The sequence below is a fragment of the Pseudonaja textilis genome, chromosome 1 (assembly GCF_049901715.1).
Source record: "Pseudonaja textilis isolate UNSWEBS1 chromosome 1, rPseTex1.2, whole genome shotgun sequence".
Taxonomy (NCBI): domain Eukaryota; kingdom Metazoa; phylum Chordata; class Lepidosauria; order Squamata; family Elapidae; genus Pseudonaja; species Pseudonaja textilis.
This window is the reverse complement of record NC_141990.1, coordinates 170,137,150-170,160,269: the sequence shown is the minus strand read 5'-3', so window position 1 is coordinate 170,160,269 and position 23,120 is coordinate 170,137,150. Positions and strand designations below refer to the sequence as shown.

Here is a 23,120-nt window from a genome sequence, read left to right as displayed (position 1 = left end):
GCTGGAATGTGGGCGGGGCGGCGAAGCGGCCGATGTGGCTTCCTATTTGCTGGCAGCCGCAGCGGCCGACTCCTCTGTCGGGGCTGAATCGGACCGTGGCAGGCGAAGCCCCTCTCCGGGGAGTCCCCGGTAAGTTATTTCGGGGGCTCGCCGAAGAAGCTGTCCGGAGTGATGGGGACGGGGAAGGGAGGCAAGACACGGAAATGAGTACGGAGGCTGGGGGTGGTGGTGGAGGAACCGAGAAGGAGGGGATCTCCCTCTTGATGCTGCACCGCAGGGTTGGCGGTGGGGCTCGCCTGGGCGGGGAGGAGTCGAGGGCTCGGAGCAAGAAGGAGAGGAAAATCATCGCCGAGCCCGGAGTAACTTTTGGAAGAGTGTAAGGAATTACATTTGTGTCTACAGCAGGAGGCAATCCTGTTTTCAATCAATTGACAATCTCATTTTTTTGTTCAATGCTTTGAAGTGGAGACCTTTCTTTGAAGTTTAGTATTTAGCATTAAAAGCATGAGACACACGATGTGGAAGTACTGAGCCTTCCGTGGGAAAAAAAGATTGTTGCAAGGTGTCTTTGATTTTCATCTTTTCTTAAAGAAATAAAGCAAGTCAACACTCATAATTTAATTAGGGTAGCAGTTTGAATGATTGAAATTTGGCTTATGTTTCCAAATGCAGGATTTTTTTTTATTGACAGTCTTTTTTTTTCCAGGTGTCCCATCATGTTCTTTGCCTTATTGGAGAATTAAACAGACATCTTCTGTTATTGCTAACAAAAGTATCCCAGGATATCACAATTGGAAAGATGCAGAAGACCTAAAATTAAATGGGATTATACTGACATTTAATCAAGCCACAAGAATATTCCTTGGAGTATCCTGGAGTCATGTTTCTTATAATGTAAATTTGAAGAATTTTCCTTTGTTTTCTTGCATATTCTGTATCCATCAACAAGCTTAATTTTATTTGGAAGAAGGACAGATTTTCCAAAGTGCCATTAATGAAAAGGAAAGGGAAGATTGTCACACTTTACTATTCAAATTCTGCAGTGGTATCAGAGACTAATTCTGTTCCTCTTTGGTTGAGTCCATGAACTGAAGTCAGTAGTTTAAACTGAAACTGAGAATGTTTGGATCCTGATTAGGGGATACTTCCCAACCAAATAAGAGGGAGCGTAGGATGGCATCCAGGGAGAGGCTTTATGAACTTTGGATGCTCTACTGTAATAAGGTAAATTGTTTTTTTTTTTAAGTTGTACATTAGTTGCAGTTGTTTTCTAGATGCTGAATAGCCAAGGCTTCAATGAAGATGCTGCATAATATAGTGATAAAGTGTTTTTCAGAGAGTATTTTCCAGTATCATGAATTAGCCACTGATAATTAAGTTCTGTTGCATAGATTATAATTGTTTCTGTTCATTCAGGTTGTAAAGTGTGAATGTAATCAATATGCTTTCCATAGACCTTGTATTAGCAGCAATTTCTTGTAGGTGCATTGGCAAACTTAGCCTTGTTTTTGCACAAATAATTTTTAGGCTTGGGAAAATTTGATGGGTGATGTTGAAAATGATTTAAACTGAAGAAATAGTGAGCTGCCTACTAACAAAATAATATATGAACATCAACATAATGTCTTTCTAGAAATTATCCTTAGTTTTGTTATGTGGTATATTTCTTGTATCTTCCTTGACTTTAGTTTTATAACCATTGCTATTTCTTCAACAGCTTTATTGTACAGAAAGTATGACATTTGCTCATTATTATGTAGCAAAAAGGAAGCTGTAGAATGCTTCTCTGAGCAAAGATTTGTTGTTGAATTTTTAGTTTTTGGTGCCTAAGCTGGCAAGCTTTTCAAATATAAATACCCTGTTGTTTGACAAAGCTTATGAGCAGGTACTTAATAACATAATGTTAAAAAAATTCTGAAACTGAACTACAGTTTAAGGTAGGGGTAATTTCTAACCTTTTTCCCATAAGAATGCTAATCACTTTTGTTTTCATGTGGTGCATTATTTTTACATACAAAGATTTCCTGATAATAACTTACTGACTATCAGATAGGAAAGTTTGATTAAATACATATTTTATCCCTTTTTAAGATTGCTGTTTTATGGAAAAAAGTATCTGAAAAAGTTATCTGAGATCATCTCACTGGTAACTGCTCTGTGATGGGAGAAGAATAGCCCTTTGCAGAAGACAACCTAAATTTCATAGCTAAAACTCAGGATAGATAACTCTTCATGATCAATGCTCAGAGTCACCTGAACTGCAAGATGGGTGGCAAATAAATTTGATAAATAAACAAGATAGTAATTCCGGTGACAAAAAGCATCCAGTTTTTTTCAGAAGTTGCCTCTTGAGATGCAACAAAATACTGTGTAGTTCACCCTATCTGCTTTTACAATGCTAGTTGCAATGATTATGTGTGTGGTATATATCCAAGAGAATGGCAATGAACTGTAGCTTTTTAATGCAAGAATGGACATGAGCCAGTTCATTCTTATTGTATCTTTGTAGGTTGCAATATGTTCTAAGAACATTTTGAGCTATTAGAAAGCCAATTACTCTCTACTATTGCTGACTTCACATATTGATGTGGTTTGTTATTTGATTTGAAGCAGTTGTACATTTGCCCATTGTAGTTGATTAACTTGGTATAAGTTTTAGTTTATCTAATTCAACTTTCATGATTTATTCAGTTAATGATAGCTTTGCAACAATGCATGAAATTCTTTGGTTGCTATTCCACTGAATGCTGTCATCTCCCTATATTATTATTAATTGAATTTCAGTTTCAAATAATAGTTAAATTCATAACCATTGCTGACGAGTATTGCTAAATCAGCCTCTGAATTTTCCTATTGAAGTGATCTCTTGTCTTGGCTCTACAAGTTTTATTGGATCTCAGATATTAGTTGAGTTTCATACTTTCTAACAATGCAAGGAATGATGTGAGAGCAGTTGCTTGAGGAAGGCTAAGTAAATACAAAGCTGATATTGAGGATAGGTTTATAGCATTGGAGAAACAATTCTATGAGTTTTTGTCATAAATAGTAGAAATACATATGTTTTTAATATCAAAACCTAAAATAAAATGCTTTCAAATCATGTGACTATCTTCTCCATCATGATAAACCAGCATTCTGAAGAATTCAGGCTTGCATGAATTTCTGTTGCCAGCAGGTATTGATTGAACAAACCAGAGCTCTCTCTGTTGGTTATTTACTGTGATACGTAAACTAAGATCCCAACTTGTATCTCAGGTAAGCTAGGAATTGGAAGCGAAGAACAAATTTTGAGTTTCTGTCTCTGAGCCAGTAATATGTTGAAATAAATCAATGATAGAGCTTCAATGGTTTGTTCCACTGCCCTCATTGGTAGGAGAAGCCAGAGAGGTGTACCTTGATGAACAGCAGCTATAACTCTGGAGAAATCTGGTTTACCATGACATGCTAGTGCAGGGCTGTCAAACTTCCGGCACACGGCCAGATGCATCACATGTTGGCCATGCCTGTGCCCAGTTTAGTGAGCATGTCCTGTGCCTCTAAACATTTATTAGCTGAAGCATTAATGGGACACAGTCACCTTTTCATTCCCTCTCAGATTTTTACTCCACTCTTCGTGTGCATTTCAAGACTTGGATCCATGATTATGGAATTGTATCATTGCCGTGAGGTCAGTTTGACACCCCTGTGCTACTGCATTCCATGGATTGTATAATAACTAAGTTAATATGGCTGCTAGATCTCATTTCCTATTATATGGCAACAAAGAGATACAGTAGAATATAGCACTTTTCTCCTGTTCTGTACTAATGCAGAGTTTTATAGCATAAACCTAAGACTCATTAATTTATTTTAAATACAATAAGCTATGAAGCCAAACAAAATTTTTAAGTACACAAGTCAATATAAAGGCTCTTGCCTAGTGCTAGAAAGATTTACCATGTCCCATAGAATAAATACCAGTATATAGCAGATAAAATTTGAGAGGTTTTCAGAATCTATTTCCACATTTTTTCAACTGAAATTATTAGAACTTTGACCAAATTTGAATATATTTCCTTTTTATATCAAATTGTAAGTGCATATTACATGAAGAATTTGATCCTTTTTAAGACGTTTCTTTAAACACCTTCGTATAATATCTTCCTGTTAAAAAGTAGATGAAGAAAATATCCTGCAGAAAAGACAGGAGGAAAAAATATTTTAAAGGTTGGCAGAAGTTCCTCTAGCCCAGTGTATCCTCTAGCCCAGTGAGAACATACTTTTTCTCACTTCAGCATGTTTTTGGATGATGCTATGAAAATAATATAAATCACTTATTGGGAAAAGGCTATCGAATCACTATTTGTTGCTGATAACAATTAAAATTCTTTTGACTAATGATTGAGAAAATACCTGACGTTACAGATTTATAAACAGAACCATTGATTGGTCTATATTGTAATTATCAGTTTAAAGATCATGAAAAATTCTAGTTCCTCATAGTCTTTTCCATTTATTGAATATCCACCAATTCAGTGGTCCCTGTTCCGTGTCACTACACATTTATTAGCTGAAGCATCAATGGGACACAGTCACCTTTTCATTCCCTCTCAGATTTTTATTCCACTCTTCATGTGCATTTCAAGACTTGGATCCATGATTATGGAATTGTTTCCCCATCTCCAGCTCTCTATATCTTTGGATACATTTAAGAAAGAGTTGAAAACTTGCTTATTAAATAAAGCCAGCTGATTGGTGGAGGTGGTTGTGAGCAGATCCTGAGAATGGCAATGAGAAAAGTTAAGTGACAGGACTGTTTTGTTGTAAATCTGATTAGTAAAGATAGACTTCAAGGATAAAATGCTTTCAAATCACATGACAATCTTCCCCATCATGATAAACAGCATGATAAAGCACTTTAAGATTATATAGTTGTATAAATGTTCTTTTTTATTATACCTATAAATATACTGTATAACAGTGTTGATTTCATTTCTTTTATGTAATTTTAATATTTGTTAATTTTATTTGTAAAATTTAGTGTTGGCCTTGAAACCAGAATGTTTGTGTTTAGATCAGTGGTAGGATTCAGATTTTTTTACTACCATTCTGTGGGCATGGCTTGGTGGGCATAGCAGGGGAAAGATACTGTAAAATCAGAGGTGGTATTTGCCGGTTCTCTGAACTACTCAAAATTTCTGCTACTGGTCAGAACCTGCTGAATACTATCTCTGGTTTGGGTGTAAATCAAATCTCAGGTTCTTGTTTTGCATCCAAGTAGATCAATAGGATGTTTGCTTTCCATTGTTGAGAGCCTTATTTAGTTCTCCATGTGAGTTAGTGAAGTGATTGGATTTTTATGTATTTGGAAAAACCATATGATGACTGTGTCATAATTTTAGAAAGCAGATTTTTTTTCTTGGAAACACTTTTCTTGAAAGTATTTAAAGAATACTTTTAAGTAAATAGATCTATTTCCTTATAAGCTATTGAATCGGCAACTTTAATGTCCTGAAACATTCCCAGAGTAATTTAAAAGCCTTTGTAGGCATAGGTCAATAGACAGCTGTTGTGCTACAAATACTTTTGTCGGTGAAATTTTCGTTAGAGCTTTGGTTAGAGCAAATGAGGTCCTTTGGCAAAAAAATTACGAGATATAATTCATCCTAATTTCATTTTAAGTCAGTGTATCTGGCAAAGAAGTGAGAGAACATTTCTTTGGGAAAGACTTAAGGGTGCTGCTGAATTCCACGTCCATAGAGCCATTGGCACAATCTGCTGCACATCATAAAACATTTTTTTACCAAAAATTTCATAAACCGATCTCTGCTCTAACTGGGTTTTAATTTTTTTTGCAGTATTTACTGTCATTTCTTTCTGCTGTATCTAATCCTTTTGCAAGGGGCAGGATAGGGAGAGAGAATTTTATCTGAAATTTAATCTGAAATATTTTAATCTGAAATCAAAACTATTTAGTCATTGGGAATTACTCTGAAACTTATGATGGATTTGAAGCCTTAACTGTTTTGGAAAGTGGAGCGTGTTATTGTTTATTTGATTCCAGTATTGACTTTGTCATGACCATATGCCAAATTTCTATATTAGATCATCCATTCATTTTTATAATTCTAATAAAATGAAATATTTGCTTCTCATGATAGTCGGAAGAGCTATTCACTTTCTAGCACTTTGGAATTATTCTTATTATTAATAGCTAGCTCTAGTGATGGCAATTACTTGACAATTTGGCTGGATTTCTTAGGGCTGGGCTATGTAAATGCTTTTTCATTGATTGATAAGCTGAATGTACTTGTCTTTGTTTTATGAAATTTGTTATGAAAAACTAGAAATATATTTTCCTCTATAGATATAGATATAAGTTTAGTGGAAACTTATTATTTTGAAATTTGAATGATTTTTTTCTAATATTTTGGGTATCTTCTTACTCAGAATAAAGAGAGTTTTATATTTGAACATCAGGATTGTATATTATAAATAAAATATTTTAAAAACGGTAAACATTTTACTTAGAATCATGTACTGTATATACTTCTGAATTAATTAATACTATTATACGACTGCCTTAAATATAGTATTATTAAAAGCCAAGAAATTTGGATGAAAACAAACAATGGTTACAAAAAATCAGGATTGAACTAAATGGGGGCTACCCAACAGATGAACAATTCTTAATTACTAAAGAATTATTTGGCATTCTGTCTGCACACATATATAGGAACATTATCAGATAGGTCAAGTGTTTTCACATTTTTTTCTTAGTTATACAATCCATAGCTTTCATTATAACAAGGGACAGTCTATGTGTTACACAAAGCCAGAAAGCTGATTTTTCAACAAATGTGATAAACTGAGAGCCATCTGTTGCTTGATTATTTCTTCTTAAAATGACGTCTAAAATGGGATTCCACCATTGTCTGCCTGGAGAAAGCTGGAACTCAAAACTAAATAAAAATTATTTCTTCTTCTTTGCAATATTCTATGTTTGCACATTAGGCTAAGTTTTGAATACTGATAGGTGTGTTTTCATAAAATCATTCTGCTTGCCTAATTTATGAATAGTTTTTTTCTTGTTTTACAGTACTATATAAGTAACTATATCTGCTTCTGCTTTATCTTTTCCAAGGCATCCACAATAGTCCACAATCCTTCTCACCCATCTTCTGTAGCAAAGAGAGCAGGCCAAAGGTAGAAGAAATAAGTGATTGAAAAAGTCTGTCCTTGTAATGGAATCCTCAGAATAATTGATCCCAGATGATGCTTCACTTGGATACTCCTCAACATTCTTTCTTAGGAATTCTATAAATATTAAATCACTTCAAAATTATTTTGTTATTGATTATCTTTCTCAGGCATGGCTATGAGAGTTCTCATGACAAAGACATGCATTCATCATCATGGAAATGTAATGTATGAGTTAACAGTTGGCCTTGCACAATTAATTGATTAGTTTTTTTCCTTTTGTTTAACCATGTCTGGCTCTTCAAGACTGCCTGGAAAGTCAATCAGTTTTCTTAGCAAAGTTATTCTAAAGTGTCTATGGAGATTGTCAATCATCTGGGTCATAGTTGTCCCAAAGGTGCTTTTTCCAAAAGGCAACTGGACTTTCTTCATTTTTTCTTTGAAAAGGTTTTGCTTCTCATCCAAGAAACTTCTCTAGTTCTAACTGACTGGTGGGGAATGAAATGATTTATATTCTTGGCAGTCATATTGTCATTAGCAGTCTGTGGGTTAGCTCTCTGAGTATTGTTGAGGCCACTTGGAGGTTTATTTGTATTCTCAGGGTCACCTGAATCAGAGTATAAATAGGTTCTTGGGACTGCTGAAACAACTGCATTGTAAACAGGAGATAGGTTATGTCCGCCAATTTTAATATAAATGGCCTCTTTGACTCCTCTTTCAAACCAGTGGCTTTCTGTCCAGAATATGAACTTCGCTGTCTTCAAAAGAGTGAGCCTTGTCTTTCAGATGCAGATGAACTGCTGAATCCTGTCCTGATGAGTTTGTTCTCTGTCGTGCCATGCGTTTGTGTAGTGGTTGTTTTGGTCTGCACATGTCTTGCTGCAGTGCATTGCATATACCATGTTGCTCTGTTTGTGTCTGGGTATTTGTATTCCTGGGTTTAAAGTATGTATGTATGTTGTGTTGGTTAAAAATCCATTACTCAAAATGCCACTGCCTCCTTCCTAGCACTAGTGAAATGATTGACCTAAGGTCACCCAAGTGGCTCTGTGCCTAAGCTAGGACTCGACCTCATTGGTCTCCTGGTTTATACAAAATAGTACATTGAGGATGGGGAAAATCATGCTTAAGAAGTCATAAATTTAAATTAAACTGTTTCGGGATAATTGAGGGCTTTTAAAAAAAGATAATCTAAAGTAAATTATAAATAGTCAGGATTCTAAGGAAATAAATACAAACTTTGAATATAAGTTTTCAAGTTTCCATTAACTGAATACTAATTCATCTGTAATAGCATAAGAGCTGCTGCTTCTTGGAAGGTACAATTGCTTCATATTGCTTTTGGCAAATTGCACAGTCTAATTTTCCCATCATCCTAATCTCGGGAGCCAATTTGCTAGTGATACTTTCATGAAGCTGTGATTTTTGTATAGATTGGGTGTCGGCAACCCATGGCTCCGGGCCCCCATGCAGTTCTTTGGGTCCTCTGCTGTGGCTCCCTGGCTGGCCCAGCCGCTCGCCCTCCCATCCCAGTTACAGCTCACCTGGCCTGAGAAGGCGGGGGATAGAGAAGCAGCCAGGGCTGATTCTCCAGTGCCTCATACTTGCTGCTTGTTGGTGATGGGCATGCCTTCTGGCCCTTGTTGGTGCTGGGTGTGCCTTGCAACCAATGCCAGCTTTGCTAATACAAGGGCTGGCGGGGTGGGAATGGGATCCCGGAGGAGGGGATGACGAAAAGACCCGTAGCACCCAGCCATGGCTTTAAGAAGCTCAGGGCAGCAGGAAAAGGGGGCTGGCCCCGCTGAACCTCGCACAGCCACCCCGGGGGTCAGTGCATGAGTGTCTGAGGCATGCCAGCTCCCGTTACTTTTTCCTGCAGCAGAATGACCCCTGACACTTATCCTGTCAAATTTGGTTGAAGGGGGCAGAAATGCACCAAGGCAAGCTTGCTGGAGCAGAGGCGCTAAAGCCACAGAGGAGAAACCCCCAAGTCTTGGGCTCTTGCGAGGAAATGAATCCTTACGGGGATTCACGGAGATTCACAGAGGTGGTTTCAGGAGGTGTGCAATGTAAAAAGGGCAGAAACACTGCCCCCCTGCTCTCTTTCCTAACCATGTGAGTGGAGGCAGGCATTGATGGCCAGCATTGTGGTGGGTAAACATGAGGAGCTTCCCGCAGAGGCCAAGGCGCGAGTAGTATATGGGAAGGGAGAAGTAGCAAGATTTAGCGACTGGTGTTGGTGATTGAAAAAGAGAGAAGGGCGATTTGAAAATCTAGGGAGAGCGAGAGAGAAAGGGAAAATAAGAGAGGGACAGAGAGAGAATGAGAGGGAATGAGAGGGAGGGTGAGGGTGAGAGAGATACGTAGGGGGAGAGAGAAGGAGGGGGAGAGAGGGAGAAGGAGGGAGAGATACAGAGGGAGAGAGGGTGAGAGAGATACATTGAAAGAGAGGGAGAGGGAAAGAGGGAGGAGAGGGGAGGGGGGAGACAGACAGACAGACACAGAGGAAGATATACAGAGGGGGAGGGGGAAAGAGATACATGGAGAAAGAAGAGGGAGGGAGAGATACAGAGAGAGGGTGAGAGGGTGGATGAGAGAGATACATAAGAGAGGGAGAGAGAAAAAGAAAGTCGGTAGAGGGAGAGAGAGATACAGAGAGGGAGGGGAGAGATACATGGAGAGAGAGGGAGGGTCTGGAGGAAGAGAGATATAGAAGGGGGAGAGATACATGGAGAAAGGGAGGGAGGGAGATTGATACAGGGAGAGAGAGATACAGAAAGAGGGAGGGGGGGACATCATTTGACATCATTTTAGATGTCAAAAGGGTTCTGTAGCTCTCTGCCTGAATGACCGGCTGGGTAGGTGTGGCTAGGAGGGTCATGTGACTGAGTGGAAGTGAGTGACATTGAATTGGCCATGCCCACCCAGGTTTTGTGGCTCCCTGTGTTTTGTTTTCTATGGGAAATGGATCTAAATGGCTCTTTGAGTGTTTAAGGTAGCAGACCCCTGGTATAGATAGCTCAAGGGGTAAAAAACTCTTAGAAACATGGATAATTGTTTTTGAGAAAAGGGAGACCAAGTTGCCTTAGATTCAAGTTAGTATGAAATTACAGAAATAATATCTGCATGAACTATAGGAAGGCTACACTTGAATATAGAAAACAAACTTTCTTTTTCTTGATAAAGAAAGTAGATGCAGTATATTGGATGTAAACTACATCTGTTGCACATAATTCTCTATAAGCAGAAACAAATGAGGTCTAATTTGTAATTAATTTTTCCTTTTTCAATGAATGAAGACTATGCTGAGTAGGCTTAGACAGAGTTGATCCTTTCTTTATCTCTGGAGAAGCCTATACCAGCCTATGTATTTCTTTAGAAAGCTTTACAACAATTTAATTGGATTGAAATGTCTGGGAAAGTATTTTTTGAATTAGTTCTTCATTACATAATATCTGAGAACTGAATTGGAACTTCAACTTGATTCTCCTCTGCTGTTACTAATAACATAGGTTCACGTGAAACATGAGAATTTAATGTGCGGATTATCAAAGATGGAAACTTTGTATTGGCTCAACCTTTTATATGCAGAATTAAGAACTACATGGAATGTAACTCTGTCCAATGTATTGGAATAGGATTACAGTTCCAATACATTGAAATATATAAAGTTTTGAATAAACAAACACTGTCTGACTTTTGAAACAGTGATTAGAAGTTATTATCTACTATTTTAAAACTTGGCTAAAATATGATTGATGACTAATGTGGAGTTATAATGCAAACTTGTATATTTCCGATTTGAGAAGTGACAGTTCTTTCCTCTTAGAGAGTGGAATATTGTACTGAAAATAGCCACTGGCTGATCCAGTTTTTGTTTATAGCAGCCAGCACTTCCTGATAGGAAAATAAACTGTGCTGAACTTTGCTCTTCAAATTGTATCATCAAGTCTGGTTGAAGCTCAGTAGATACTATGGGTGATTCTTCAAAATTTTAGGAAATATAGGCAGGGGTGGGATTCAACCAGTGTTACTACCGGTTCGGTGATAATGCGTTTTGCTGCGCGCATGTAACAGATAACAGATAATCAGAGTAGGAAGGGAGCTTGTAGGTCATCTAGTCGAACCCCCTGCCCAAGCGGGAGACCCTACATCATTTCTGACAAATGGCAGTCCAGTCTCTTCTTGAAAGTCTCAAGTGATGGTGCTCCCACAACTTCCGAGGACAAGCTGTTCCATTGGTTGATTGTTCTCACTATCAGAAAGTTTCTCCTTATTTCCAGGTTAAATCTCTCCTTGTTCAGTTTCCATCCATTATTTCTTGTCTGGCTTACAGGTGCTGTTGAGGTAATTTCCCTTTAGGAGAATGAGCACATACAGGGAGACGTATAGAGAGTAGTGTACAGTACACAGATACACTGTACAGTAAATGTAGGTTTTTACTTCCAGTCCAAAGTCATTCACAGGTTAAATCAGTCTGTTTTCATCCAGGGATAATCCAAATATCAAAGTCCAGTGTCAAAAACAATTCAGTATCAGACTTATATCAAATCCAGTCTAGACTAAAACAAACCAGGTTTCTGGCTCCATCTTATGACCGTTTGAGAAACCACACCTAATTACAGTTTTGCATTTTCTTAAAGATAACAGTTTTAAAATGTCTATCCTGGTTTATATATTTCTAACCCAAATACCTGTTAGGTGACTTATATTCCTAACAGGTGCTTTAGAAAATAGCTTGACCCTTTCCTGTGGCAGCCCCTCAAATATAGGAAGACTTCTATCGTGTCTCCCCTGGTCCTTCTCTTCACCAGACTAGCCAAGCCCAGTTCCCCCAGTTCATTGTATGTTTTAGCCTCCAGTCCCCTAACCATCCTGGTTGCTCTTCTCTGTACTTTTTCTAGAGTCTCAACATCTTTTTTACAATGTGGTGAACAAAACTGGATGTATTACTCTAGGTGTGGTCTTACTAAGGCTTTATAGAGTGGTATTAGTACTTCCCTTGATCTTGACTGCATCCCTCTGTTAATACAATTTAGGATTGCATTAGCTTTTTTGGCGGCTGCTGCACACTGCTGGCTCATATTTAGCAGGTTGTCCACTAAGACTCCAAGATCCCTCTCACGGTTACTGCTATACCCAGTCTGTATGTGTATTTTTGTTTTTTCTTGCCTAAATGTAGGACTTTACTTTTCTCTACATTGAATTTCATTTTGTTAGATACGGCCCAGTGTTCTAGTCTGTCAAGATCCATCTGGATCTTGAGCCTATCTTCTTAGGTGTTAGCTATTCCTGCCAGCTTAGTATCATCTGCAAATTTGGTAAGTTCCCCTTCTATTCCCTCATCTAAGTCGTTAATGAAGATATTGAAGAGTACTGGGCCTAAGGCGAAACCTTGTGGCACCCCACTGCTTACTTCCCTCCATGTAGACTTAGACCCATTAAGGACTACTCGTTGAGTACAGTTTGTCAGCCAGCATTTGCAAAATGCTGCCCTGACAGCTGACAAGCGCTGCGCGTAAGTGCGCAGCATTTGAAAACCCTCTTCTTTCCTGCTTTTTCAACCTCAGCGGTGCTGCGCAAAGAAGCTGAGGTTGAAAAAGCAGGAAATAAAGGACAGCCAAGAGCCCGGGCAGGCAGGTGGGCCAAACAGACGAGCAAAAGGTCATTGCAGTGAACTGGTTCTGTGTCTGCTGCTCTTCAGAGCTACTAGTTCTATAGAACTGGGGCAAACCGGTAGCATCCCACCCCTGAATATAGGTATAAAAGCCAGTTAAAGTAATTGGTGGTCTTCTCCATCCTTCTGTGGTATGGCAAGGGAGATGAACTGCTTTAACTGGCAGATTTCACAAGATCATCCAAATTGAAGTTTTTTAAGGTGTCGGCAGGAATTTGTATTTCTAGTAGAGGGAGAAGAGAGAGCCATGAGGACAACTTTGAGATTTGAAAAAAAATCTCAAAAATCCTGGTTAGCATGGCATACAGGTGAAACTCAGAAAATTAGAATATCGTGCAAAAGTTCATTTATTTCAGTAATGCAACTTAAAAGGTGAAACTAATATATGAGATAGACTCATTATATGCAAAGCAAGATAGTTCAAGCGGTGATTTGTCATAATTGTGATGATTATGGCTTACAGTTCATGAAAACCCCAAATCCACAATCTCAGAAATTAGAATATTGTGAAAAGGTTCAATATTCTAGGTTCAAAGTGTCCCACTCTAATCAGCTAATTAAGCCAGAACACCTGCAAAGGATTCCTGAGCCTTTAAATGGTCTCTCAGTCTGGTTCAGTAGGAATCACAATCGTGGGAAAGACTGCTGACCTGACAGTTGTGCAGAAAACCATCACTGACACCCTCCATAAGGAGGGAAAGCCTCAAAAGGTAATTGCAAAATAAGTTGGATGTTCCCAAAGTGCTGTATCAAAGCACACTAATAGAAAGTTATGTGGAAGGGAAAAGTGTGGAAGAAAAAGATGCACAAGCAGCAGGGATGACCACAGCCTGGAGAGGATTGTCAGGAAAAGGCCATTCAAAAGTGTTGGGGATTTTCACAAGGAGTGTACTGAGGCTGGAGTCAATGCAGCAATAGCCACCACACACAGACGGATCCTGGACATGGGCTTCAAATGTCATATTCCTCTTGTCAAGCCACTCCTGAACAACAAACAACTTCAGAGTCGTCTTACCTGAGCTAAAGAAAAACAGACCTGGTCTGTGGCTCAGTGGTCCAAAGTCCTTTTTTCTGATGAGAGCAACTTTTGCATCTCATTTGGAAACCAAGGACCCAGAGTCTGGAGGAAGAATGGAGAGGCACACACGGCAAGATGCTTGAAGTCCAGTGTGAAGTCTCCACAGTCTGTGTTGATTTGGGGAGCCATGTCATCTGCTGGTGTTGGTCCACTATGCTTCATTAAGTCCAGGGTCAACACAGCCGTCTACCAGGAGATTTTGGAGCACTTCATGCTTCCTTCTGCAGATGAGCTTTATGGGGATGCTGACTTCATTTTCCAGCAGGACTTGGCACCTGCCCACACTGCCAAAAGCACCAAAACCTGGTTCACTGACCGTGGGATTACTGTGCTTGATTAGCCAGCAAATTCGCCGGACCTGAACCCACAGAGAATCTATGGGGCATTGCCAAGAGAAAGATGAGAGACATGAGACTGAACAATGCAGAAGAACTAAAGGCCGCTATTGAAGCATCCTGGTCTTCCATAACACCTCAGCAGTGCCACAGGCTAATAGTTTCCATTCCATGCCGCATTGAGGCATTAATTGCTGCAAAAAGGGCCCAAACCAAGTACTGAGTACATATGCATGCTTATACTATTCAGAGGTCTGATATTATTCTATGTACAATCCTTGTTTTATTGATTGCATGTGATATTCTAATTTTCTGAGATTGTGGATTTGGGGTTTTCATGAGCTATAAGCTTCATGAGCTTAAATATTTTGAAATGATTGATTTTTTTTAACATGTGTTCAGTCTAGTTTGTTTCTGGTTCTTTTTTTGTTTCTGTTTTACTGAAACAAGGTCTTTTAGCTTTCATCTTGTTAAATTTGCTCAAAATTAACCAAACATTTCTACTTGTCATGCCCTATGACTTCTTGCTTCTTCAGCATTAATTTGTTGATAATGTTAACCAGAAGGTTTAATGATGAATACTTGCATTTTGTAAATTTCTTGGGGTATCTATCATTTTGCGTTTTATAAAGTGACCTTGTAAACAGATGGCACTATATAAATAGATGTGGGTGTGTTCTGCCTGAATGAAAAAAAAACCCCAGTAGTAGTAAAATATGATGCATATTATTCCCTGCCTTCTGGTAAATTAGAAATAAGTAGATTGCTGCAAAAACAGCACTTATTCATTACCTTTCAATAGAGAATAGAACAATGAAAAAAACTGTCTTGCCTACTTTTTTTCTTCTGTTCAGTTGTGTCCAATTCTTGGAGCTCCTTGGACAAGTCCCTGCAGTTTTCTTGGCAAGATTTTTAAGAATTGGTTTGCCATTGTCTGTTTTCTAAGGCTTAGAGAAAGTGACTGACTCAAGCATTGTGCCTAAGGCAAGACTAGAACTCACAGTCCTTGATTTCTAGGTTGATTCTATCCTGAGGATGGTAAAATTGCCCCCAACAATCTGGATGGGCCCAGATTTTGGGGGGCAATATGCTGACTCTGTAAATTGCTTAGAGAGTGCTGCAAAACACTATGAAGCGATATATAATCAAAAGCGATATATATATATATATATATATATATAAGCACTACTGCTATTGCTATTGCTATTCTAGCTTGAGTAGCCCAAACTGGCTTTCTTCTGACTGATTACCATGATGTTAGAACAATTCAATGCCCTTTTGGCTGGAGCAACATAAATAACTTTAGAGCTACATAATAAAGAATAGAACTGCTAAACCTCCTGGCTGTTTCCTTTAAATGAAGAGGTTTGCGATGTCAAAACCAAGAAAACGTATAGAAAAACAAGACAGGAGCTTAATCACTTGCACCGTTGGCTTTTCTTGTGAGAGGACATTATAATGTAAGCAAGTTTCTGGCTCTCTGAGTTGGCATATTTTAATAAACATTGCCACGTTGGGGTATATACTGACTTGTCATCTGGAAAGGACAGAAATGTTTTAAAAATATCACTAGTGATGGACGCCTATTTATTCTGGAACTGAGTCACCCACCCTACTAGTCTGATTTTTCAAGATATATTTTTGCCTTGGAATGAAGCTTTAATGACTTCTCATGTTCCTGATTTTGGGAAAGATTGTGTCCACTTTTTTTAACCATAGCTAAATCCCCCAACAGGGAAAAAAAAATCACGTGTTACCATATTTAAGGAATGTTTTTTTCCTAATTTACATTGCAGGATGTTTAGTTACTGGTGCCAAGGTGTGCAGAAGAAGGATTTTATAGCAAGTGACTCTCAGAAGCTCTCTAGAAAAGACAAATTTGCTTGTGTTTACAAAATATATCTGATATTGATATATCAGTTGAAACTGCAAAATCTATATTGATTTTCGTGAACTGCTTATCCCATAAATTACAATAATACACAGAAGAAAATTATGGTAGAGAAGGAAACCAATGGCTTGAGAATGTGCTGTAATTTTTTTTATAAACTAGTTGTGTAAATGCCTTGATAAGCATCATCCAATATTGAAGGATATCTTAAACCTGTGGTTAACTACACTTGTTTCATTTAGATTTTACACTACAAAGTTTAATCATAATTTATTAAGCAAACAACAGTTCACTCTTCACACTAGTCACTGATTTAGTGCAGACGGCAGAAGCTAAGTTTGTATAACATATAAAGTCAGATTGAAACACATCACATTGTTGCTGGATTTGTTTTATGAAGCAAACCAGTGAATCAAATCATTGATCCATCTAACTCAGTATGTTGCTGGCTGTAGCTCTCTGATATCTAAATCTTTTCCAATGAGTTTTCTGAAAGCTGCTTTAAGTGATAGGTATAAAATCTGTGTCTTTTTAATGTACGCATCCTACCACTAATACTGTGCCTTTCTCTTTACTCTTCATTTCTTGTTTAAATTATTGGTTGGGCCAGGTTTTTCTCAATTTAGTAAATAGCTTCTTTTCCATTCAGTTGGGTAAAACGCAAAGTTTCTTTTAAGTTGAGCTGAATTCATGAGTTCATTAATATATACCAGTGGTGGCTAACTTTTGGGGGCTCCTGTTGCATGCCCGCATGTCAGCTCCCAGAAGGCAATGCGCGTGCCCCCCAACCCCCTGCACATGGGCGCACAATTCACCCCGCCGCCCCCTTACCTGCACTGATTACCTCCCCACTGATTTTTGGCCCATTTGAGGCCTTTTTCAGCCTCCCAGAGGCTTGAGGAAAGCCTCTGCAGCCTTTGCAGGCCAAAAAATGGGCCAGTTTCATCACTTCTGCTATTTCCGGAAATACAGGAAGTGATGAAACAGGCCTATTTTTTGGCCTGCAAAGGCTGCAGAAGCTTTCCTCAAACCTCTGGAAGACCGAAAAAGTCCTCAAACAGGCCAAAAATCAGTTGGGAGGCGCGCATATGCACAGTGAAGTAAGTTTGCCTGCAGCTCACGTGCCAGCACAAATGGCAGCACGTGTGCCATAGGTTCGCCATCACGGACATATACTATCTGAATTGATGATTAAATGAGAAACATCTAAGTCATGTCAGAAGTACAGAAGGAATATATCGGGGCAAACAAGGTACAAAAACATGTTCAAATATTTCTGAGTTCTGGTTTGTTCATTGGAGTTGGAGCAGAATCCGCAGTTGTGCTCAGTTTCGCCCCAAGCTCACTTGCTGGAGGATCCTGATTGAGACCAGAACCACCCTGGAGGGGTGGTGAAGAAGGGGAGAATTACCTGGAGGGTTGAGGGGAGCTGCAATTCTCCCCCCTGACAGGAAAAACCCCTCCCAAAGGCAAACTGTAGCGGTGATCCCCAAATGGCCACCACAAAGACGAAGAACAGTCCGGGAAATTAAGGCTGTGCTGGAGCGGAGAAGCAGCAAGTGGAGTGTGAACCAGGCAAAATAAATGGATTTTGAGGTACCCCAGTATTAAAAAATTAAGGACTATTTTGGAGGAAAGTATGTAGGAGCGGCAACCAGAGAAAGTGAGAAGGAAATTGGATTTTAAAAAATTGGCTTGAATTATTGTATTGGATTAACTTGGAGGAGAAAATATAAAGGAAAATATTTGAACACAACAAAGGCTTAGAAATTAAACTGGACAACTATTGGATTATTAGCACTTAAAGGGATTACTAAATGCTGAAATTGAGTGTGTTGAAAGAAAAGAAATAATAGCTAATGATTGAAATTAGCGAACTTAATAAAAGTACTATATTTAACAAAGAAAGTTAAAGTTAAGGAAAGAGTAGATTGTGGAAAAGACCCAAGAGTGCCACCTGATGGTACAGGAAAAATTTCAGTGACTTTTTAAAAAAGTGCTTGGTCTTTTTAAGAAATTGGACTTTGGAACTTAAAGTAAAAGAAACTCCATTATAATAAAATAAAAACCCTGGAAAGTAGCATTAGAATATTACAAAAGCAGGGGTGGGATTCTACCTGGTCAGACCAGTTCTATAGAACCAGTTGTTACGATTCTGCCCAGTTCAGAGAACCGGCAAATTTGCCACTGGCTGGCCCCTCCCCTCCCCACCCACTCGCTCCTTACCTGACATGCACACCATCAAACTTGCCTGCTTTTTTTCCTTTTTTTCATCCCGACCATCAGTTGTTCTGCTGTGCCAGGATGTTTAGATTAGCTAGAAAGCAGGAAATCATTGAAAGCAGAACTGAACCTTCCTTAGGACTGAAGGAAAGCAGAGCTGAACCCTCCTTAGGACTGAAGCTTCTATTTTTCAGTGTAGACTCAGGTAGCAGATTGCAGATAGATAGATCTCTAAGTGAATCTGTGATTATATGAGCAACTCAATCTGCCTGCCTGCTTTGCCTGATTTTGGGTAAAAGTTGCTCTTTTTTAATAAAAAAAATTCAATATTTACAATATTCACAATATTTACATACAAGCCAGGCCCAGCCAGTCACGTGACCACCAAGCCACACCCACAAATTAGGCCATGCCCATAGAACCGGTTGTTAAGAAATTTGAATCCCACCCCTGTACAAAGGGGTGAAAAGGGGTGAAATATGTGAAAATATTGACAGAGAACCATCTGGTGACTGTGGGAAACAGTTGGGAAATGGCCAACTAGAAGACCTGGAACAAAGACATTGATTGTTGAAAATAAACTTAAAAGACACTGGCTGAAATACTGGATATACTGGACTTTGGGATTGAATACATCTATTAAGGAAGAGGAATACGTCTATTAAGGAAGAGAAAAGAAAAGGAAAAAAGGAGAAGATATAATGGAGGAATTATTTGTTGAAATAAGATTGGACTTGCAAGATATAAGGGAAGTGATGAAAATTAAACTTGAAATGTCCAATTACGTATTACAGAAATTAGAAATGGTGACTCAGCTTGTAGAAAAACAAAGTAAAGCAGAGGGGGAGGAGTTTGACGAAGAAGCCAGCTTCGAAGAACAAAGGGAACAACAATTATTTAGGCAGGGGGGAAAAGGAATTAAAATAAAAAAAATGTAATAAAAGGGAGAATGGTTCAGAAAATGAAAAAAAGGAGAGGGAAAAAGCAGAAAAGGAAAGTACAAAAGAAAAATCGAAAGAGGGAGGGAGAAAAACTTAACAATTGGAATGAAAAATGGAGGGGAATAAGAATGGGGAAAAAGGGAATTAAGAGAAAGGACCAGAAAATAAAGAGAAACAGGAAGCAAACAAGGATTACATTGTTAAAAGAGTGAGAGAGAAAAAGGATAGGGAAGGAGATTCCGCAAGGTAATATGTTGTGATATATAAGAATAAGTACTGAAAATAGATAAGTATGTAACTGATATGGGTTTTTTTTTAGTTTCTCGTTCTCTTTTTCTATTAAAGCATTATTGCTACATTAGACATGGAACTTAATGAAATAAATATGGAATTGGGAATTTATAATAAGAATATTATATATTAATTGATGAATAGCAATGTATAAGAAAAGGAAAAAAAATGATGAAATGGAAACCATTATGAAAAGATTAATATCAATTGCTATAGTTAATTGATTAGATTAATACTTTTGTAATGTATTGATGATTTATAAGGTGATTGAGAAAATGTAATGCGGAATCTGACAAAAATATATATATTTGTGTTATATAGTAAATAGGGAGACTGGTATTTAGGTAGAATGAAGGTGGTTAGCTCAAATTATTAACCAGAGGGGACAATTTTGAATTAATAAAATAAGGATTGATAAAATTGCTAGTGTGACAGAAAAAGATAATATGGGAAGTGAACGTAGAAATAAGATGAGAATTTTAGATAACATTGTAAAATAAGGTATGAGAATATCCTAAGAAAAATGAAATAATTTATAACATGAATTGGAATTGGATAAGATAAGTTTAATATTTAATACTAATAAAGATAATGTGATATGAAATTGAACAAATAAAATGAATAGGTGACTATGGTCATATTTGTATTGAGATGTGAAACCAGGAACCATACTGCTTGCCAAATGAGAATTTTTTATTTAAAAAAACAAAACAAAATTAGAGAGGAAATTGAATAATGAAATTACTAGGTATGTTTAACTGATATGGTGGTTGGCATTAGCAGAGAGTATTGAAATATTGAAAATAAGCAATGAATGATTATGATTTAATATGAATATGTGTATTAAGATATGATTGGTATTATTAAGTTTGCCTATATTAAAATGTATGATATATTGATGCCAACTGTTAATGTATAGTTGTGTATGTGTAGATTGAAATTAAAAAAAACTTGATTAAAAAAACATGTTCAAATATTTCTGGGAGTAAAAAAAAATCAATGTGTTAAACCAGTCTATTTTTCTTTACAGAAAGATCCAGACTACTTGAAGCTCTGGTTGGACAATTTTGTTTCTAGCTATGAACAGTTTCTGGATGTGGACTTTGAAAAACTGCCCACTAGGTATGTTGAAATAGATCTTATTGATCTAATATATAATATGGCTAAATAGATATAAAATATTCATGATAATACTTTTATTAATTATAGTATGCAAACATATACTGTAATGAAAGCACAAATCAGAGTGAAGAACATATCTGATGATCAACTCTTAAATCACGTTGCCATATGTACAAAAGGGGTAGTACGTTTACCATGACTATGAACACATTATCTTGGAGATTTTGACTCCTCCCTCCATGGACACTCATGCACACATGCAAATCTAAAATGTGAAGCAGCAGTAAATGGAACAATGCAGCCAAAATTTAAATCTTAGCTGCTGATTTTTCTATGCAGAAAACCTGCAGGAGAGCAAGGCTTTTGGTTGGTGGCCAAATTTTGTTGGGAAGGGATTGCACATGTGCATTAATGTACTATTACCAGGTTTGAATATATGAATGACAGCTCATGGCCCCCTTTATGTTGACCCTGATGCATGCACAAACATCACATAGCCTGAAGACCTAAGCTGCTGTTCTCCTCCAAGATATACTTGGAACCTGACACACAAAAGTTCCAGTCTGTTTCATCTCATACCTTATAGGTCAACTGTTAGCAAAATGATCAAAATTAGCAGTGCCCCTAGGTAAAGTTTTGGTATTAATCAACTTTATTTTACATTAGGATATTCTTTCTTTGTTCCACACTGGTACTTCTTGTCCTAGTTTACATTTTTCAAAAAAGGGCTTTTTTTAAAAATTTTTTATTGTTTTTTAACATACAAAACACAACAACAAAACATAAAAGTATCAGCTCCCCCATATTTTTGTACACACAGTAAGTCGGTTGGTCCATCGGTTTTGTGCATTCACCTCATAGTCACAATTACAATTACCTTATATAATACTCTTATCAATACAAATTTATAAATCATAGTATCACTATTAAAAAAAAATTTGACTAAACTTTTATTCGGTCATGCCTTTGTGAGATAACTATATTTTAAATATTTTATTCTAAAACAAATCTTATAATCATACCAATTCTATCCCAAATAGGAAAAAGAAAGAAACAAAAAAACTATTATATAGATATAGTATCAAAAACCAATAAAAGGAAAGGGAAAATAAAGTCATTATTATTCCTTATTATCTAACTTTTATATTTTAATATTTCATCATTCAACCATTGATAGAAAAGATCCCAGACTAAATAAAATTGTCTATCTTCTTGCTCTCTAATTTCAAAAGTCAATCTACTCATCTCAGCACATTCCAAAATTTTCTTTACAACTTCTTCTTGCAATGGAATTTTCTCATTTTTCCAATTTTTTGCAAATACAATCCTAGCAGCAGTCAATACATTTACAATCAAATATTTCAACTCTTTACTATAAGTATCTGGTAGGATTCCCAATAGAAAAAACTCCGGTTTCAAGTCTATATGCTTCTTCGTCATTTTTTCCAGCCACATGTGGATTTTAGTCCAATATTTTCTAGCATCCTCACAAGTCCACCACATATGATAGTATGAACCAGGTTTCTGATGACACTTCCAGCATTTTTCGGATTTGTTCTTGAACATTCTTGCTATCCTTGTCGGGGGAAAATGCCACCTGTAAAACATCTTATACAAGTTTTCTTTATATGCTGTAGACATTGTCATTTTATAATTTTGCGACCATAGTTTCTGCCATTTCTCTAAATCAATCCCATATCCAAAATTCCTCCCCCATGCAATCATAGTTTCTTTAACTTGTTCTTCCTCAAGCTTAATTTGCAATAAATAACCATACAATTTTTTAATCACCTTTTCATCAGTACCCATCAAAATCTTATCCAAGTCAGTTTGCTTATCATAAAATCCCTCTGCTTTGGAATCCTCATAGTACTTTGAATGTATTTGCAAATATGAAAACCAATTCATCTGTATACCTTGTTCTTCCAGTTTTTGCATCGATTTAAGTTCACCCTTTTCATCTAATAATTCCCCATAGTTAACTGTTTGCTCCTTTTTATAAATTATAGGATAAGAAAACGCTTCTATCGTCGATAACCAAACTGGAATTTTCAAATAACACTGTTTTTTTATCTTCTCCCAATTCAACCACAGAGACTCCCGTATATAATGTCTTCTAAAATACCCCTGTGTTTTGGTTCCCTTGTACCATAAAAAAGCATGCCAGCCCAATCATGACCTTCTAATGTCAACAATCTGGTTTTCCTTAATGTTATCCATTCTTTAACCCACATCAAGTTTGCAGCTTGGTAGTACAACTCCCAATTAGGCAAACCAAACCCTCCTCTAACTCTAGCATCCTGTAAAAGCTTTAACTTTATTCTTGCTTTCTTGCCTTGCCATATATACTTCAAGACAATTTTATTTAAATCCTCAAAGTATT

At 37.4% G+C, this 23,120-nt stretch overlaps 1 protein-coding gene and 1 long non-coding RNA gene across 8 annotated transcripts in view; both read left to right on the top strand.

Moving 5' to 3' along the window:
- Nucleotides 1–23,120, top strand: part of NBEAL1 (neurobeachin like 1) — a 120,415-nt gene continuing 97,295 nt past the window's right edge. For 5 of the 7 annotated variants that reach the window (XM_087915547.1, XM_087915492.1, XM_026696757.2 and 2 more), the window contains exons 1-3: nucleotides 1–129; nucleotides 707–1,224; nucleotides 20,646–20,737. In XM_087915547.1, coding sequence (XP_087771673.1) covers nucleotides 1,174–1,224; nucleotides 20,646–20,737 — 143 coding nt within the window. In that variant the 5' untranslated portion in view covers nucleotides 1–129; nucleotides 707–1,173. Of the gene's footprint in view, nucleotides 377–706; nucleotides 1,225–20,645; nucleotides 20,738–23,120 lie in introns of all 7 variants that reach the window. The other 2 variants (XM_087915615.1, XM_087915317.1) reach the window with 2 other exon arrangements.
- On the top strand, nucleotides 1,231–8,528 carry LOC148127921 (uncharacterized). The gene is made up of 2 exons (XR_015740213.1): nucleotides 1,231–1,937; nucleotides 7,124–8,528. It is a non-coding gene; the product is annotated as an uncharacterized LOC148127921 (long non-coding RNA).